General features: G+C 42.7%; 1 protein-coding gene across 1 annotated transcript in view; it reads left to right on the top strand.

Annotated features, from left to right (window-relative positions):
- The window catches only part of ARFGEF2 (ARF guanine nucleotide exchange factor 2), a 98300-nt gene that overhangs the window by 31870 nt on the left and 48566 nt on the right, over positions 1–17864 (top strand). The window contains exons 7-18 of the mRNA XM_004430294.3: positions 2160–2228; positions 3909–4060; positions 7130–7260; positions 8436–8670; positions 9279–9378; positions 10109–10248; positions 11415–11523; positions 12181–12364; positions 14089–14200; positions 14742–14947; positions 17006–17090; positions 17194–17365. Of these exons, the coding sequence (XP_004430351.1) occupies positions 2160–2228; positions 3909–4060; positions 7130–7260; positions 8436–8670; positions 9279–9378; positions 10109–10248; positions 11415–11523; positions 12181–12364; positions 14089–14200; positions 14742–14947; positions 17006–17090; positions 17194–17365 (1695 nt within the window). The remainder of the gene's footprint in view (positions 1–2159; positions 2229–3908; positions 4061–7129; positions 7261–8435; positions 8671–9278; positions 9379–10108; positions 10249–11414; positions 11524–12180; positions 12365–14088; positions 14201–14741; positions 14948–17005; positions 17091–17193; positions 17366–17864) is intronic.

Raw genomic sequence — 17864 nt, 5'->3', positions numbered from 1 at the left:
GGGTGGTGAGTGTGTACAAGGGACTTTGGAATGTGCAATAGAGATTAGAAACTGTCACCATAATTCTATCAAATCATAGTATCAGAGAATGTTGGAACTGGAAAGGAACTGGGAAATATCTAGTCACATGTTTACCAAATCGTGGTGCAGACGAGATATTTTGAGGTGGCTCATAGATGAACAGTTTTTATTTTAATAGTTACACATTTATTTATTTATTTGTGAGGAAGAAGGTCCCTGAGCTAACATCTGTTGCCGGTCTTCCTCTACTTTGTATGTGGGATGCCGCCACAGCATGGCTTGATGAGTGGTGTGTAGGTCCGCGCCTGGGATCTGAACCCACAAACGCTGGGCCACAGAAGCAGAGCACGCGAACTTAACCACTACACCACTGGGCTGCCCCCAGTTACACATTTATTTTAACATGCATTCAGAAAATATAATTAGCGTATGAAACCTCTGACTTTTTGAGTCTTATTGCTTAAGGTGAGTTAAAGAGCACTATTAAATATATATATGTAATATAGTGAAACATTGCTTAACAGTGGGGATACCTGCTGAGAAATGCATCATTTGGCAATTTCGTTGTTATGTGAACACATAGAGTATACTTAGACAAACTTAGATGGTATTGTCTACTACACACCTAGGCTGTATGGTATTCATCTTATGGGACCACCGTCATTGTGCGGTCCATCATTGACTGACGTGTCGTTATGTGGCGCATGACTGTATGTATAATAATGAAAGTGGTGTGTGAAAATGGCAGAAATTATGAAGATGGCGTGAGAATGACTGAAGTACGGGAAACACCAGTCTAGTCTAAATCGTCTTATTTAGATGAAGAACTGTGTTTAGGAGATTGTGACTGTGCCTGTGAATCTTCCTAACTTTCATTCAGGTTCTTTTTTGCCCTCTGAGAAAAGCACATAGAGCCAGCCCTGATGGCCTAGTGGTTAAAGTTCGGCATTGACCGCTTCAGCAGCCCAGTTTGCTTCCCGGTGGTGGACCCACACCACCCGCCTGTCAGTAGCCATGCTGTGGTGGCTCACGTAGAAGAACTAGAAGGGCTTACAACTAGGATATACAACGATGTTCTGGGGCTTTGGGGAGGAAGAAGAGAGAGAGGAAGATTGGCAACAGATGTTAGCACAGGGCGAATCCTTCCCTGCCAAAAAAAAAGATGTGATACTTGAACCTGTTGTCCCTTCCTTTCTCTCTGGAAAAAAAAAAAAAAAGAGCATATAATATCAATATTTTCCACATAAATTTATTTACCCATTTAAGTAGTTACGGTGGTTTTGTCAATTATATCTCAATAAAGCTTGGGGGGGATAAATAAATAGTTATGGTGGGTTAAGTGCTCAATGACAGTTAAAATACTTCGTGCTGCTCTTCAGGGCCTTGTGGACCAAGCACAGAACTCATAAAATATTGGCTTGATTGAAAATGCTCATTAAGGAAGAATTTAAAAGATTATTTTGGTTTTGTTTATTTAATGTTATGGCCTTTTTGGTCAGCATGATGTTCTGTAAGTCAGTAATGTTTACTTCCAAAAGTCTAGTAAAGGGCTGTTTAGTAAGTTCTCCCAGAACTAGTTTTCTACAAAAACAACTGGTGCTGAACCTCTTCCACTTAAACAGTTAACATTTTACGAAATAATTGAGTTTAAAATTTAGTAAATCCTCGACTCTTCCAGTAGAAATCTCATGCTAAGTTTGTGAGGAAATCGAAGGAGCAGAAGGCACGGCACTTAGCAAGGCTCCACGGTCCCTGGGGGGAAAGCTCCACCTTCTGTTCTGCCAGGAGCCGTAGCTGGATGAAGTTCGGCTCCTGCCTCCAGCTTGGGGGTGGTGCGCCCTGGGCCGAGCAGCTGTGACTTAGGAAGGAAAAGTGTATAAGTCAGAGAGATTTTCAGGTTTCACAAAGGGAAACTTGAAGTCTTAGCAGATGCTGCCTGAGAGCTTCCAGATTTCACAGGACTCGTCTGCTGTGGGCAGAATCAGACCTAGCTTTGGGTTGTACTTATTTGCACCCTTTGCCTTCTGAAATGTGACTCTAGAGAACATTGACATAATCTTCTTCTCCCCCTTCCTTTATTTTCCTTGGAAATGCCCACATGTGTGTGTTTGTGTGTTTGTGTGTTTGGGTGTGTGTAGGGCCTGATCCTGGAGCTCAGGAGGTGGTGAAGGAGATCTTAGAAGATGTAGTCACGTCTGCCATTAAAGGTAAGAACCAAGAACCCAGCCGTTCCTCTTACTCGTTCCTCTAAAAAGATCCTTTGCCGGATATTTTAGTGGGTGAGTGCCCACCCCCAGTGAACTCATGGAAACTGAGTCTGCCCATGTCTGCCCTTCTCTCATATGGAATTCGAAAATTACGTGTTTTTAGTGATTGATTTTATTCTCATTTGGGTTGGGTTAAGAAGCATAGTCTGACGATGTTCGAGTTGGGTACTCCACATGGAAACACAGAGGGCGGTTCCCATATACATCCAGGTTTTCCCGGGAGTGGGCTATGAGCCCTGAGGTGGTGTCCACTGCTGCTGAATTTTCATGGCCAGCCATTGATGTGTCCAGGGGACAGTCCCCACGTCAGCAGGTGTCAGACGCACAGGGAAGCTTTGTTCATTTTGTTAGACTTCATTCATAACTCCCTCAATTTTCTGCTGTGGTTTCAGTGGAATTAAACTTGTGTAGCTCAGAATGACTGCTGGATGATTTTTTCGTTGCTTTTGCTCAAAATCTCACATCAGTGGCTATTGTTGAACATTCAATTCCAGTGCCAATAAACCATTAATGGGTCAATAAATCAATAATTTAGTGGGTTGCAATCATCATTTTTTAAATGAAAGAGAATAAAATGAAAATAGAATATAAACGGAATGCATCACTTATAATAATGTTAAGCATTGTTTTATGAAACATGCATTTCACTTATTTTTGTGTACACATTTGTACTGGGTCATGATTTTTAAAATGTATTTCTTACTGAAGGTCATGGTCAAAGAAGTTCGACCCACTTCTCTAAGCCCTATCTTTCTATTAATTCAGGGTACCACCAAGCAATATACGTAGATTTCATTATTTATTTAACTCCATATAGAAATGTCTTTAAAATAGAATCATTTTATTTCATACCCTTAGAATTTTTTCTGGGATCACTACAAGAAGTCCTTACATAATGAACACTTATCTGTCTTGTTCACTGCTGTATCCCCCAACCCCTTGCACAGAGCTTGGCACATAATAGGTACCTACTAAATATTTGTTGAATGAATATACGCTTTGTAAAACCATTATTGAAGATCATGCTTATTAAGTTGTTTGGTGTCCCTTATATAAATAAAGATCCAGATAAATTCCTCATAGAGTTCAGCTGTTCTGCTAATCATCAGATATGCTATCTTTCATTAAATGATGAAATCTATCTAATTCTGTGTCTTTCCCTTTTTCACACGACTGCCAGGAAGCTCAAGTCTACATTTTTTTTTCTGTGACGGAAATTTTGTGTTAGAACCGTCAAAACTCTTCATCTACATGGCTCTTCTTCTCTAACCCCTCTATTAATAGCCCTTTAAAAAAATCTGTGCTTTTCATGTTTAGCTGCTTCTAATCTTTTTCAAAAGTGGATGGGGTGCTGTATTGCACAATTCTGGAGGCACCATTGATGTGGACATGATATGAATGAAGCCCCTTGGGAGTAGGGCTGTGGGTAACAGACACTTGCGAAGCCTAAGCGCCACTTTGGCCAAGCCTTTGTCACTGTTATGTCAGTCACAGGGTAGTGGTGCAGGGAAAGGGGGGAAAGCAGTAGCCGGAGGGTTATGTGAGGAACTTCCCCTGGTGTCAGGTCGCCTTTTAGGATAAATGCTAGCTTGGCAATGACTTTTGCACTTGCATTTTAAGAAGCAGCGCAGAAGCACGGTCTGATGGGACCCGAGAGGGTCCTGGGTGACCTGGGCTGCCAGGAATGTGCCGTTCCCCCAGCAACTGATGAGAACTCACAGACCAACGGGATAGCGGACGATAGGCAGTCCTTGTCGTCGGCGGATAATCTGGTATGTTGGTGACCCTCCTCTACAGACTCATTTGGATTTTTACTTTTTTAGAAGATGCAAAATTAAGTCTCTATCAGAAGCAGCGAGTGGAAACCAGCAAGCCTCGTTGAGTTATTCATTACTCAGTCCTGGCCTGATAGTCTTTGTTTTAGTAGGTTCCATTGGAATGTGCTAATGTTGCTTGTATATAACATTAATATTAAACCCTGATTATTCAGACTTTTAAAAACTTACATTTCGTACCCTTGTTCTTCTCTCTCAAAATAATATACATCCATTATATAAAAATAAGAAAATATGGAGAAGGGAAATAAAAGTCATCCGTAATCCCCTAAACCAGAGATAACCCTTGTTAACATTTTACTTATATCCGTCTAGATTTTTCTCCCTCTCCCATACTTTTTTCCACTTAAATGTAATAACACAATATATATGCTGTTTTGTAACCTGCTTTTTAATCTTAATGTATATTATGAACATCTTTTCAGGCCCATAGATATGTCTGCCATAATATATTTTTTTTAAATAGCTTTATTGTTCTCTTGAAAATGCCATATGTAAACATTCAGAACAGGAAGAAATATGATATTAACATCCTGTCTCAACCCACTGTCTGCACCTTTTCACCAGTGTTTCTCAACCTTTTTCATTATCACCCCCCACCAGGAGCCTTTTTATGTATTTCTTTTTCCTAATCACCACCTCTCTTCGTGAAACTTTAAAGCCACTGATAAACTGGATATCTATTTATGTACTGTATAAATATCTTTTATACATAAAACGAAAAAGATTTTTGTCCACACCTTCCACCTCCCCCCTCAAGAACCTAGTTTTGCCTCTGTCTTAGTCTGTTTGGGCTGTTATGACAGAACACCACAGACTGAGTGACTTAGAAACAACAGAAATTTCCCACAGCTCCAGAGACTGGGAGTCCCAGATCAAGGTACCAGCAGTTTCAGTGTCTGGTGAGGGCGCACCTCCTGGTTCTTAGATGGCTGGCTTCTCACATGGCAGAAGGGGCTGAGGGAGCTCTCTGGGGCCTCTTTTTTTGTGTGTGTGAGGAAGATGAGCCCTAAGCTAACATCCATGCCAGTCCTTCTCTTTTTGCTGAAGAAGACCGGCCCTGAGCTAACGTCTATTGCCAATCCTCCTCCTGTTTTTTTCTCTTTTTCTCCCCAAAGCCCCAGGAGATAGTTCTATCTCATAGTTGCACATTCTTCTAGGTGCTGTATGTGGGACGCCGCCTCAGCGTGGCCGGACAGGCGGTGCCTCGGTGCGCACCCAGGATCGGAACCTGGACCGCCAGCAGTAGAGCGTGTGCACTTAACTGCTAAACCACGGGGCTGGCCTCTGGGGCCTCTTTAATAGGGACACTAATCCCATTCATGAGGGCTCCGCCTTTATGACTTAATCACTTCCCAAAGGCCCCACTTCCAAATATTATCACATTGGGGATAGCTTTCAGCATGTGAATTTGTGGGTGACATAAACATTCAGTCTGTAGCAGTCCCCTCGAGGTTATATGGTCCCCATTAAGAATGCACTCAAGGGGATGTACTTGAATCCACATGAGGGACTCGTGTCTATATACTAGGCCGCAACTTGCTTTCTTCACTCAATGCTGTTTCATGGACATCTTTCTACATCAGTACATATGCATCTAACTAGTTTTTTTAATGCCACATAAAATTCTATCATATGGATTACCATAATCTAACCAATTCCCCGTTAAGTTTTTAGGTTATTTCAGTTTTATCACAGGAAACAGTCCTGTAATGGACATCTTTTTTTTTTTTTTTTAACTTTTTATTTATTTATTTTTCCCCCCAAAGCCCCAGTAGATAGTTGTATGTCATAGTTGCACATCCTTCTAGTTGCTGTATGTGGGACTCGGCCTCAGCATGGCCGGAGAAGCGGTGCGTCGGTGCGCGCCCGGGATCCGAACCCAGGCCGCCAGCAGCGGAGCATGCACACTTAACCGCTAAGCCACAGGGCCGGCCCATGTAATGAACATCTTTATAGATAAATCTTGTGCACATCCTTAATTCTTTCTTCAGGATAAATTCCTACAAGTAGTGTTGCTGGGTCAAGAGTTGGAAGCTTTCAGACTGTTGTTCCTTAACATCAGATTAGCCTGCAGGGAAGGTAATGCTTGACTCTCTGCCTACCTGTAGGCTGTCATTACTCATTTTCCCATTTCCTCATTAAAACTGGGCAATAGCGATCATTCACATCTTTGCTAGTCTGATGGGAGAAAGGTCCTGCCTTAAAAGTCAGTAGTAAGGTTATTTAGATTTATCTGTTATTTGCATTTCTTGGTGAATTGCTTATTCATGTTTTTTGCCTGTGTTTCATTTGGGAGGAGGGTTTCCATATTTCCTTAATGAGTTAGAAGCACTTTTTTTATGTTGAGGATATTAATCCTTGCCATATGGTACAAATATTTGTTTTTAAAATTTTTAAATGTGGCTTACTTTTTTAGTTAAAGAAATATATCTTAGGGGCCGGCCCTGTGGCTTAGCGGTTAAGTGCGTGCGCTCTGCTACTGGCGGCCTGGGTTCGGATCCCGGGCGCGCACCGACGCACCGCTTGTCTGGCCATGCTGAGGCCGCATCCGACATACAGCAACTAGAAGGAAGTGCAACTATGACATACAACTATCTACTGGGGCTTTGGGGAGAAAAAAAAAAGAAGTATATCTTAAAATGCCTATTATTTTTTCCTCATCTGTCCTGCAATAGTATTCTTAGAAATCCTTTTTTACCTAAGCTAATATGAATAATTACCTATATTTGTTTTAGTTTTTGTATGGTTTAACATTTTCTCATTTATCGTTTTAGACCATCCATACCCACTTTTTGAAGGGCAAGGAACAAGGTTTTAGAATTGCTGTGATGACTCCCCCATAGCTCCTGTTTTGACATATGGTCCCCTCCCCCATGTCCCTCACACCCCCATTGGATAAATAAAAGAATTTAAGTTTCCATGAGATAATTACATTTCTTATTTTTGAAAATGAGTTATCCTTTTGTTTTGACCGTTTGGTTTTTCTCTTGTTTCTAATCTTAGGAATCAGATGCACAAGGACATCAAGTGGCTGCTAGGTTCTCTCACATTCTGCAGAAGGATGCCTTCCTCGTGTTTCGCTCCCTTTGCAAGCTGTCCATGAAACCCCTTGGTGAAGGCCCCCCAGACCCAAAGTAAGGAGACAGCAGTTCTTGGCCATTTATAACCCAAATGACCCAGGAGGATCTTGCGGGTCCAAGAAACCCCAGTGTCTTGTCCCCTGGTTAGTGTGAATGCAGGAATTTACAGGATGGTCTTAACAGGTTTTCAAACTTGTGCACTCCTTACAGTCTTTTCACAATGAATTATCTCTGTGTCCCCGCCAACCAAGATTTTGCCCAGTTTTACTTTCCTTGCTTTATTTTCTAAAAATAATCGTTATGTTGAATACGCACCCTCTTTTTACTGACTGATGAATTTAATCTCCTGATGGGGGTGGGAGGGGCAGGATGCGTGCAAACCTCAGTTCCCTGCCCTGGTTGGAAACCTCTGCTTCCTGGATACAGATTGAAGCCCCAGATTCCACCCAGAGAAGCCAAACCTTTCTGTGTAGTGAATGGTTGTCAACGCAGAGGCTTTGGAGCCAGAGAGCTGCATTCAGTCCTGGCTCACTTGAGGCCAACTCCACGGCCGTATGTGACCGGACCTCACCTAAAAAGTGGGATTCTGGAAAATCAGCTTACAGGATCCATTAAATGACATGATATAATGACGTCCCGAGCACAGGGCTTTGTACTTTGAAAGAGTTTTATGGTCACTATTATTATCATTATTATTTGTCACTAATAATGGTCCTTAACTCTTGTATTGAAAATATGATGACCATTAGGGAAATGGTTCCTGAAAATTTCCCTTTCTTTCTGTTCCTGTGGGCTGGGGTGGGAGCACGAGGCAGGTGGAGAAGGCGCACTATTTTCGTTGTCTGTAAAGGTTGGGTGGAACAGATGTTGTAGTCTCACATAAATGATGGAAAGTTATTGGTTCTGTTAGGTTAGTTGCCGCACCAGCTTTCCAGCGTCAGTTTACACTTATCTTGCTCCTGCTGTGTTCTCGACTTGATGGCAGAGAGAGTGACAGAGAGAATAGGAATTGGCTGCTCTTGTTCTCACAGGGCCTGCAGGTGCTTAGAGGGCCCGCCTCATGCCGTTTGCCCTCATTCTCTTGACATTTAGATGCTGTTGCCAATTCTTAGTTCATTGGCTTCTGAGAAAATTCTGCTTGCTGGTAGAGGAGCAAGTCCTTCTCAAGAAACATGCTTTTTAAAATTTTACCTTTCAGCGCTGTTGCTGTCTTTCGTTTTCTTTGCCAGATCGCATGAGCTGCGTTCCAAGGTGGTCTCGCTGCAGCTGCTCCTGTCCGTGTTGCAGAATGCTGGCCCCGTCTTCCGGACTCACGAGATGTTCATCAATGCAATCAAGCAATATCTCTGTGTGGCGTTGTCCAAAAACGGCGTCTCTTCAGTGCCTGATGTCTTTGAGCTCTCTCTTGCCATCTTTCTTACGCTTCTTTCAAACTTTAAAATGCACTTGAAAATGCAGATAGAGGTACGGACTCCAAATTGATTTTTTTTTATTTGGTGATGCTTATACCTGCTGAGTTAACTGCTGGTGGCGTAGTCACCAGAAACTAGAGTTACACAGTCTGCTTGCTGGCACCCCAAAGAAGAACTTTTTGAATGAGTGAGAGAATACCTTTTCATAGAAGTTTCTGCACCAAAATCTTGTATGCCTTTCATTTTAACCAGAGGTTGAAATCACGTGGTCTGTGTGCTGGTCCCAAAAATGTTGGTTTAGCCTGTAAATTATGTGAGATAACTTGAATTAGTTGCCACATTGAGAAATCAGATTCTACATGAAAATCCAGATTTCTGGTTTCTCTCAAAAAGTCACAGCAGTCCCGCATTTCCTTGTGGCAGCTCTTCGCTGTTCTCAGGAGTGGCTGCTCGCTCTCACGGGCCCGTGCTCTCCAGTTCCCCGCGGTCCGCCCCTGGCAGCTGTTGCCACGCGAGGCCCTGCAGCAGTGTGTGCCCCACTTCTCCTTCTGCCCAGGCCTCCTCACGCACGGGCTCTGCCTGTCCTCTAAAGGCCTTTGGGTTGTTGAGCTCTAATTTAAACTGTGAACTGATGTCCTCCTTCGTTTTCATGTCATACAGGTCTTTTTCAAAGAGATTTTCCTGAACATTTTAGAAACATCCACAAGTTCTTTTGAGCACAGGTGGATGGTCATTCAGACTCTGACAAGGATCTGTGCAGGTATTCTCACCCTGAGGGGGCTTTTGATGCTGTCATCTTCCAAAGTCCAGATTAAGACATTTAACTCCTCTTCTTAGTTTTAATGGAGTGCTGGGGAAATCCTTACCTTAAAGGTTAATGCTAATTTAACAACTAGGCCCGTCCCACCTCTCCTCCTTTAGAGGATGACTAACTTAGTCTGGTTTGCCCGGGACTTGCTGGTGTTAGCACTGAACATCCCACATCCTGGGAAACCCCATAATCCTGGAAAACTGGGACACTTGGTCACCCTGCCTACAAGCTGAACGCTGTTTGTTAGTCATGGGGTCCAAGGTATTGGTGCAGCCAGCCCTTATCAGATGCTGAGATAAGTTTGGATTTACTTTACACTGTAGAATTGTGTGGCTGTAAATAGGGCATCCTACTTGTCTGTCATCAAACATAATTTCTTTAGAGTTACACAACTTCAAGATGTGGATTAAACAAGTGTTACCCCTTGTTTGATGAGGAAAGTGAGCCTTGGAGAGGGGGAATGAGCTACCTGAGATTTCAGTTGGTGCCCAGGCAGGCCTAGAAAGAGGGCCTCCCGGCTTCCTAGTACTTCACACATACATTTCCTGAGTGAGGCATGTCCGCCTGAGTTGGTAGTTCACTACAAAAAATTTTTGACAAAGGAATCTTGTTTAATAAGAAGACATAATTGCTATTTGGTTTGATCATAGTTTCTAATATCTGTGTGTTATTTTCCAAGATGCCCAGTGTGTTGTAGATATTTATGTCAACTACGACTGTGATTTAAATGCTGCTAACATTTTTGAGCGCCTCGTAAATGATTTATCCAAAATCGCTCAGGGAAGAAGTGGACATGAGCTGGGAATGACACCTCTGCAGGTAAAAACGCTGAGAACACTCATTTATACGTGAAGTTCATTCGTTTCAGTAAACGTTTATTGAGCACCACCATGGAGCTGGGGATACAGGCACCATCCTTGGTGCTGGGGATATAGCAGTGAACAAAACACAAACACACGCATGTGTGCTCACAGTCGCTGAGGTCATGACACTTAGCAGCAGATAGTGAAGACATGAGCAGCAGAGAAGAATAAAGCAGGGAAGATAGAGAAGGAGTGCTGGAGGGTGGGGATGTTGTCATTTTTAATGGGGTGATTAGGGAGTAGTCTCCCTGAGAAGGTGACATTTGAGTTGAGACCTGTAGGAAGTGAGTTGACTCTCAGTCATCTTTCCAAAGATTGTGCGAAAACAGGATCTCAGGCTCCAGTAAAGGCAAAGGAGATTGCCTCTGATTAGATCACCTCATCGTTAGAGAGCCTGCAAAGAAACAGGATCCTTAACCTGAGGAACTGAATGAACCGATCAGAAGGGCTATGAGCCACCTGGAATTATGTGTAGAATTTTGGTGTATGGGCATTTTTCCTAGAACAAGGTCCACAGCTGTCGTTAGATTCACAGAGAGATCTCTGCCACCTTAGATGTTGTTTTAAGTCTAAAATATTTGCATTTTTTTAGATTATCTGCAATTCGCATTTAATTTTTTATTTAAAAAATCAGTACTTTTGTTTACTTGTAGAATGAGCCTTAAAATGGAATGCATTTGTGGGTGTTTGGGGGATAAGAATGTGTCCAGAATCACTCATTTGTTGCATAATATAAGATTCTTTTTTCTTTATTGGGGTCACTGTTATGACCCTGTTATTTAAAAAAAAAGGGAAAATGTTTTATGTTTTTTCAAATTATACAAGCGGTGAATAAGAACTTCCTTTTAAAAATCTAAGTAACACCGTTCATTTTAGGAAAGCACACATCCCATATTTTGGCTCCTAAGGGTGTTTGTAATGCACACCTTTAGAGATTTTCAGGGTTTTTGCAATAAGCTGTTAATACTTATGTCACCTGTTAACTTTTCCTGGGGTTTGTACTCACTAGCCCCGAATGTCAGTGATTATCTGGTATCCTCCTGGGATTCCCTAAGAGCCCCATAGATGTCTGTGCTTGATTTATCTGTGAAGTCTCTGTGCCGTGTCACTTTCGTCCTTTAGGAGCTCAGTCTGAGGAAGAAAGGCCTGGAGTGCCTTGTGTCCATTCTCAAGTGCATGGTGGAATGGAGCAAAGACCTGTATGTGAATCCCAACCACCAGACCAGCCTCGGTGAGAGAGCGTTGTTGCCACGGCCGCCTCCATTCACAATAGGCTCCTTAGATCTGCTGGGAAACATTGTCTTAGAATTAGCAGAACACTTTAGTTTGCCAAATACCTGTAGTTTTTGCAAGGTTCTGCTTTTTAATCTTTCTGGAATTTTGGGGAGAATAGTGTGAGTTGTGCTCTAACTTCAATTTTCCAAGTGGAGAGCCAATTGTTTCAGCATTTTCTAGTGGTCTCTCCCCTCACTGACGTGAAGCACTACCTTTATGATGTACTAAATTCTCTTGGATGCATAAGTCTGTTTCTGAGTTTTCTGTTCTATCGATTTGTCTGTTCTTGCACCGATACGAAGCATGCAGATGCGTCAAGTTTTCTAGTGAGTTTTGATACCTGCCAAGACCTCCTCTTCATTGTTCTTTAAGTGTCTTAACTGTTTTTTTGTACTTTTATTCTTTCATGTGAATTTTATAATTAGCTTATCAAATTCCACAAAAAACTAAGTTTTTAAGTAAAATGAGTGATATCAAGGTTTTGTGCTTATGGTTCCTGTAATATGAGCTTCGTTGTTACAGGTCTGGGAAAGGGAACCGCAAAGCCGGACCTGAGGCAGCCTCGTCTGTGTCCCATCTGCTTGTTTGGTTTCTTACTTTTATGTCATTGTAGGTCAGGAGAGGCCCACAGATCAGGAGATGGGGGATGGGAAAGGCCTTGACATGGCGAGACGGAGCAGCGTGACATCCATGGAGTCCACGGTGTCCTCAGGGACCCAGGTGGCCGTCCAGGATGATCCGGAGCAGTTTGAGGTCATCAAGCAACAAAAGGAGATCATTGAACATGGCATCGAGCTGTGAGTGTGGCTGCTACTCTAGCTGCCAGAGTATGGCCTCTGGCAAAGCTGCATCTTCCTTAAGAACCTGGGCCTGACTCTTTAAGGGGAAATGCCTGTTAGAAAAGCCAGTGCTGGCACTTACAGCTGAGCCTGATTGAGCCAGGCAGAGTGAATGAGCGCGTGTGTGCGAGATGAGGGGTGGGAGGGGGGGATTGAATAGCTTTGTGTGGTTGATGCCTGCTTTTTTTTTCCTCTAATGAAAAAAATTAAACCAATTTAGAAAATACAGAAAAGTATAAAGCAAGAATGTTAAAATCACTCATAAAATTACTACCTAGGGGAAATCACCATCGGTAACATTTTTTTCCAATTGCATATTATGAAAAATTTCAACATAAAATAAAATTAACTTTCATTCTCCTGTATAATTACAACATCATCGTGACAGTCATTGGTAAATCTTAATGTGTTCTTTCCAATCTTTTACACAGGAAAATACAAACACAATCTCATATCCTGTGCAACTTTTGAATGATTAGTTAACTCAGTAAACTCTATTTTAAAGGTTGATGTTATAATATTCATTTGTGAGTTGAGGTGTTGATCTCATTCCCATTCCTACTATCACTGCATCCCCTCAAGTCTGTTCTCCCCACAGCGGCTAAAGTAATCTTTTAAAAATTGAATAGGGTCTCGTTACTCTCCTGCCTAAAATCATTCCAGATTTCCTGTTTCCTTGTCATGGCCTGATGCAGCCTCTGGCCCCCGCTGCCGACCACATCTGCCAGCCCCCCTGAGTCAGACGAGGCGTTTCAGTGCTGTGAACACCTCGAGCTCTTTTCACCATTGTGCCTCTGCCTGGAGTACTCTCGGGTCTTTTTCATCCTTCAGGATTGACAAAACCTTTCTTCCTCAGAGGCCTTCTGTAAGCACACTATCTGAACAGGCCCCAAGTTACTCTCTGTTCTTGCACCATATTCCGGTCCTGTGTCACAGCCCTTGCCGCAGTTGGTGCTTGTATATGAAAATCATTCTCCAGTGCACAGGCTGGTAAATGACAAGTTGAATTTATACATTAGTTAAGTTTGCCTGCCTTTAACAGGAAATACAAAATAACGGTGCTTAAGCACTATTAAAGGAAATCCCAAAGTGGACAGTCTGTGGCTATTATAGTGGCTCTTATGGGCATCAGAGATCCATGCTCCTTTTATCTTTCTGCTTCACCATCCTTAACACAATTTTCATGTTCAGTGTTGCCTCATGGTTTAAGATGACTGTGGAGCACCAGCCATCACACATATATTATGGGGAAGAAGGAGGGAAGGGCAAAAAGAGTATGCTTCCCAGAGACGTCAGCTTTGTTCAAGGATCTTCTCTAGAAGTATCCACACCACTTCTGCTCATATTTCACAGATCAGAACTTTATCACATGGCCATACTTTGTTTAAGGGGTGGGGGGGGGTATAGTTTTTATCCAGGTAATTCTGTGCCCAACTAAACATGTGGAGTTGATTAGGTTGGAGACGGGGAGAGTGGGTGTTGGATGACAACAACAGTCTCTGCTCTAGCTAGGTCAGAAATTAAAGGTGGAATTCTGAAAAGCTACCAGGATGCACAGGACCTTTCTAGCTGATACGTAGTGACTTGTTCATGGTGGTATTGTAATTTACCTCAAATGCCAGCTTTTTTTATCCTCCAGATTTTGAAATAAGCAACCCATGTCCCATGTCTTTTCAAAACAGGTTCAACAAGAAACCCAAGAGAGGCATCCAGTTTCTCCAGGAGCAGGGCATGCTGGGAATGTCAGTTGAAGACATTGCCCAATTCCTGCAGCAGGAGGACCGCCTCGATTCTGTAAGATGGGGGTTGGGCACTGCCTGTGGGTTCTGTCAGGTGATTCTGAGACCTCAGCAGCTTGAACCTAGAGCTGGGCTGACCCCGAGTGCAGTGGCTGTGGTCCACACCCCTGCGTACAGCAGGCCCACTTGTCCCTTTGGCCAGTGTTGCAAAAAGCTCTATGAAGGGAATAAACTGGCCTCCTGACAGGTGGTTGTGTATTTCCTTGGTGGGACAGTGTCAGAGCTAAAAGTGTCCCTTGACGGCTAGAAGCTGTTTTTCTGGCTGCCTGTCTGCAACCAGCCTCTCCGCTTAGTGTGCTCCGTCCTTCCTCCGTGTTTGTCTCTTGTTCCTCCTCGTCTTCCTTCGTCCGTGGCAGGACAGACTGCACCTGGAATGGTGGGTGGTGGGCAGGCTGAGGGAGTCGCCCAGCTTTCCTAGCAGTCCCCCTCTTCTGGGCGTTCAGAGCTGGGACATTCTGCCTCCCCCCTTTGACTGAAATACCCTTCGCTGTGAAATCATATTTGACAGTTTCTAGATGTGAGTGTGTATGTTTTAGACCCAAGTAGGTGAATTTCTGGGAGACAGCACGAGGTTCAACAAGGAGGTGATGTATGCCTACGTGGACCAACTTGACTTCTGTGAAAAGGAGTTTGTCTCAGCCCTGCGGACATTTCTAGAAGGTTTCCGCCTACCTGGGGAAGCCCAGAAGATTGATCGGTTAATGGAGAAATTTGCTGCAAGATACATAGAGTGCAACCAGGGGTGAGCATCATGTTTAAGTCCCTTCCACATCACCTTTTTGCCTATGTCAGAACGCTAATCTTAGTTTGGTTGGGGTTGAGTTTAGTTTTTCTAAATCTGTGCCAAGCAACTAAAGTTTCTGTTCACCATGTACCAGGCACTGTGCCAAGAAAGTGTCTCACGTAAGACCTCACAGCAACTGTGTGTGTCCCCTTTCTATGGATAAGGAGGCTGAGGACTGGAGAGGCTAGGTAACTTGCCCAAGATCACACAGCTAGAGCCCACACTACTAATCATGATAAAAGAGTAGTTCCATGAGTTGAGAGGAGGCACTTGGGCACCTCTTCCTTAATTGAGAACAGCTCCCCGACTTAACATATGGGGTAGATCTCAAGGGTTTTGTTTTTTCTTTGATTACATGCTGATGAGCAGGTTACAAAAATGGCTGGATAACTAATAAAACCCTCCTAAGTACATGATTTCCTCTTGGGGCCTTTTTAAATAGGTAGTTCCATGTTTTTGTTTTTTTTAAAAAAAAACATTGTAGGTGTTTTTATTTTATTTTATTTTTTTTTGCTGAGAAAGAGTCACCCTGAGCTAAGATCTGTTGCTAATCTGCCTCTTTTTGCTTGAGGAAGATTGGCCCTGGGCTAACATCTGTGCCCCTCTTCCTCTATTTTGTACGTGGGATGCTGCCACAGCATGGCCACCGACGAGTGGTGTAGGTCTGCGCCCAGGAACCGAACCCAGGCCCCTGAAGCGGAGTGTGCCAAACTTAACCCATAGGCCATGGGGCCAGTCCCAAGTTCATGTTTTTGAAGGAAGTGGAAACTGAAAAGAGAGCTAACCTTTGTTAAACACCCCCTGTGTGTCAGCCATGCTATGGGTTTTACATGCATGTCATTGAATTAATGGTAAGCCTGGGAGTAGTATCCCCACATTCTAGGTGAGGAAACAGGCTCTGGGAGATTGAACAGCCGGTCCAAAATTAATCAGCTAGTAAGTAGCAGAGCCACGATTGAAGATGAATTTGTCTAACTCAGAAGCTCATGCTGTTTCCATTCAGCATGAAGTTAAGAATGTCTGAATATACTGTGAACATGATGTGGAAATTGTTCAGTGGAAACATTTAGATAACAGTTTTGCCTCTTAAGTCAACTTGGTTTTCATATTAATTAGTCTCAGTCCTCCAAGCACATAGCAAGCTGTCCCCGTGAGACAGCATGATCAGCAAGGCAGCATCTGATCATGTTAACCAAATGGACATTAGAATTTGCCGTGAAGACATAATTAGATGTTATTTACTTTAAATATATCTCCTGTGTGGGCCCAGAGACCTTGGTCTGTTTCCCTTAATCAATAAATATGTGACCCAATTACATTTCATATTAGAATGCAGACCTTTTGTTGTGTTCTTCAGAATTTCTCCCTTTCCTACTAGGAGCAATTTGGACAGACCAGTGTTTCTAGCTTTAGCCTCACATATGATGAGGCTGTGCGGCCACAGGTTTTTATCTTTCTTTTCCTGCCTAAGGCAAAAAAGTCAGACTTCACCAGCATATTGTTTAGAACAACATAAATATTTTCCTTTATATTTCTACTGTTAAATATTATGGTGGATAATGTAAGCTGAAAATAGCTAATAACAGGGCAGCAGTTTTAGTCATCTTTCTGTCCAGTGCCTAGCACAAAGTAGACGCTCTCAGGAACGGGACCAGGGTGAGGCAGGCGAGGCTCGAGGGGTGCAGGCTGTAAGGGGCCTCCGTCTCAGGATTGTGCACTGAGGGTGCTCGCTTGCCTCCCCCTGCTGCCTGGCCCTAGAGCTCCTTAAGGATCTTAAAAAATTGACTTGAAACTGCTTTATTCAAAGAAGTCTAAATCTGATACATTCTCAGTTAGCTTTTTCTACTCTCTGGGTCATCAATGACCATTCAGTGATGATAAAGCGTGAAAACTCTTGACCAGTTTGGCCTCAAGGGAGCAGTCAGCCTGCTTTTAGGGAAGCGTATCCCCGTTTGCACTGTCCCTTCCCGCCCTCGTCCCTGTGCATGTTCTGACATCTGGAATCTTCTCTTCCAGGCAAACTCTGTTTGCTAGTGCTGACACTGCGTATGTCCTCGCATATTCAATTATTATGCTGACTACAGACCTGCACAGCCCTCAGGTAAAATATTTTAATGATTTGTATATTGTAGTAGCTAAATAAATAGCTTTATTTGGACCATTGGATGTTTTCTAAATGGTTTGTTAATTTATTTAAATTTCAGGTAAAAAATAAAATGACAAAAGAGCAGTACATTAAAATGAATCGGGGTATCAATGATAGTAAAGATCTACCAGAAGAATATCTCTCAAGCATCTATGAAGAGATAGAAGGCAAGAAAATTGCAATGAAAGAAACAAAAGAGCATATAATCGCAACCAAATCTACTAAGCAGAGTAAGGTCTAATGGCAAATTATTTCTATTAATTCCAGTTTTCGAGTGTATCAGAATGCATGATTAATTTCCCTGATGATAAATTTAATTTGCATATCTAGATATTTGAATAAGAAATGTGATTAAATTAATTATTATGCATACGTTGGTTCTCATAATATCAGCATCTTCTTGCAAGATTTGTAATTAGTTACAAGAGGGAATTTAAAATAAGTAATCTGGGAGCTAAATTACTCCCCAAAAATGTTCCTTAAAACTTTAAAAGCAGTGGTGACTATGCCAACCCTGATTAGAATTCTATTAGTTAAGGCCCCTGTGAAGCTATCAATTTCTTTATTTAAGAGGCAACAGAGCGTAGAGCCTGAAGTGCAAGCTCTAGAGCACACTGCCTGGGTTCAAGTCCCAGCTCTACTGCTTATTAACTGTGTGACCCTGGGCAAGTTACTTAATACTCTGTGCCTCATTTTCCCATCAGTAAAATGGTAATAATATTTGTAACA

This window comes from Ceratotherium simum, chromosome 21, assembly GCF_057802395.1.
Source record: "Ceratotherium simum simum isolate JZ-2026a chromosome 21, ASM5780239v1, whole genome shotgun sequence".
Taxonomy (NCBI): domain Eukaryota; kingdom Metazoa; phylum Chordata; class Mammalia; order Perissodactyla; family Rhinocerotidae; genus Ceratotherium; species Ceratotherium simum.
The sequence above is the reverse complement of the archived record's forward strand: the minus strand, read 5'-3'. Positions and strand labels throughout refer to the sequence as shown.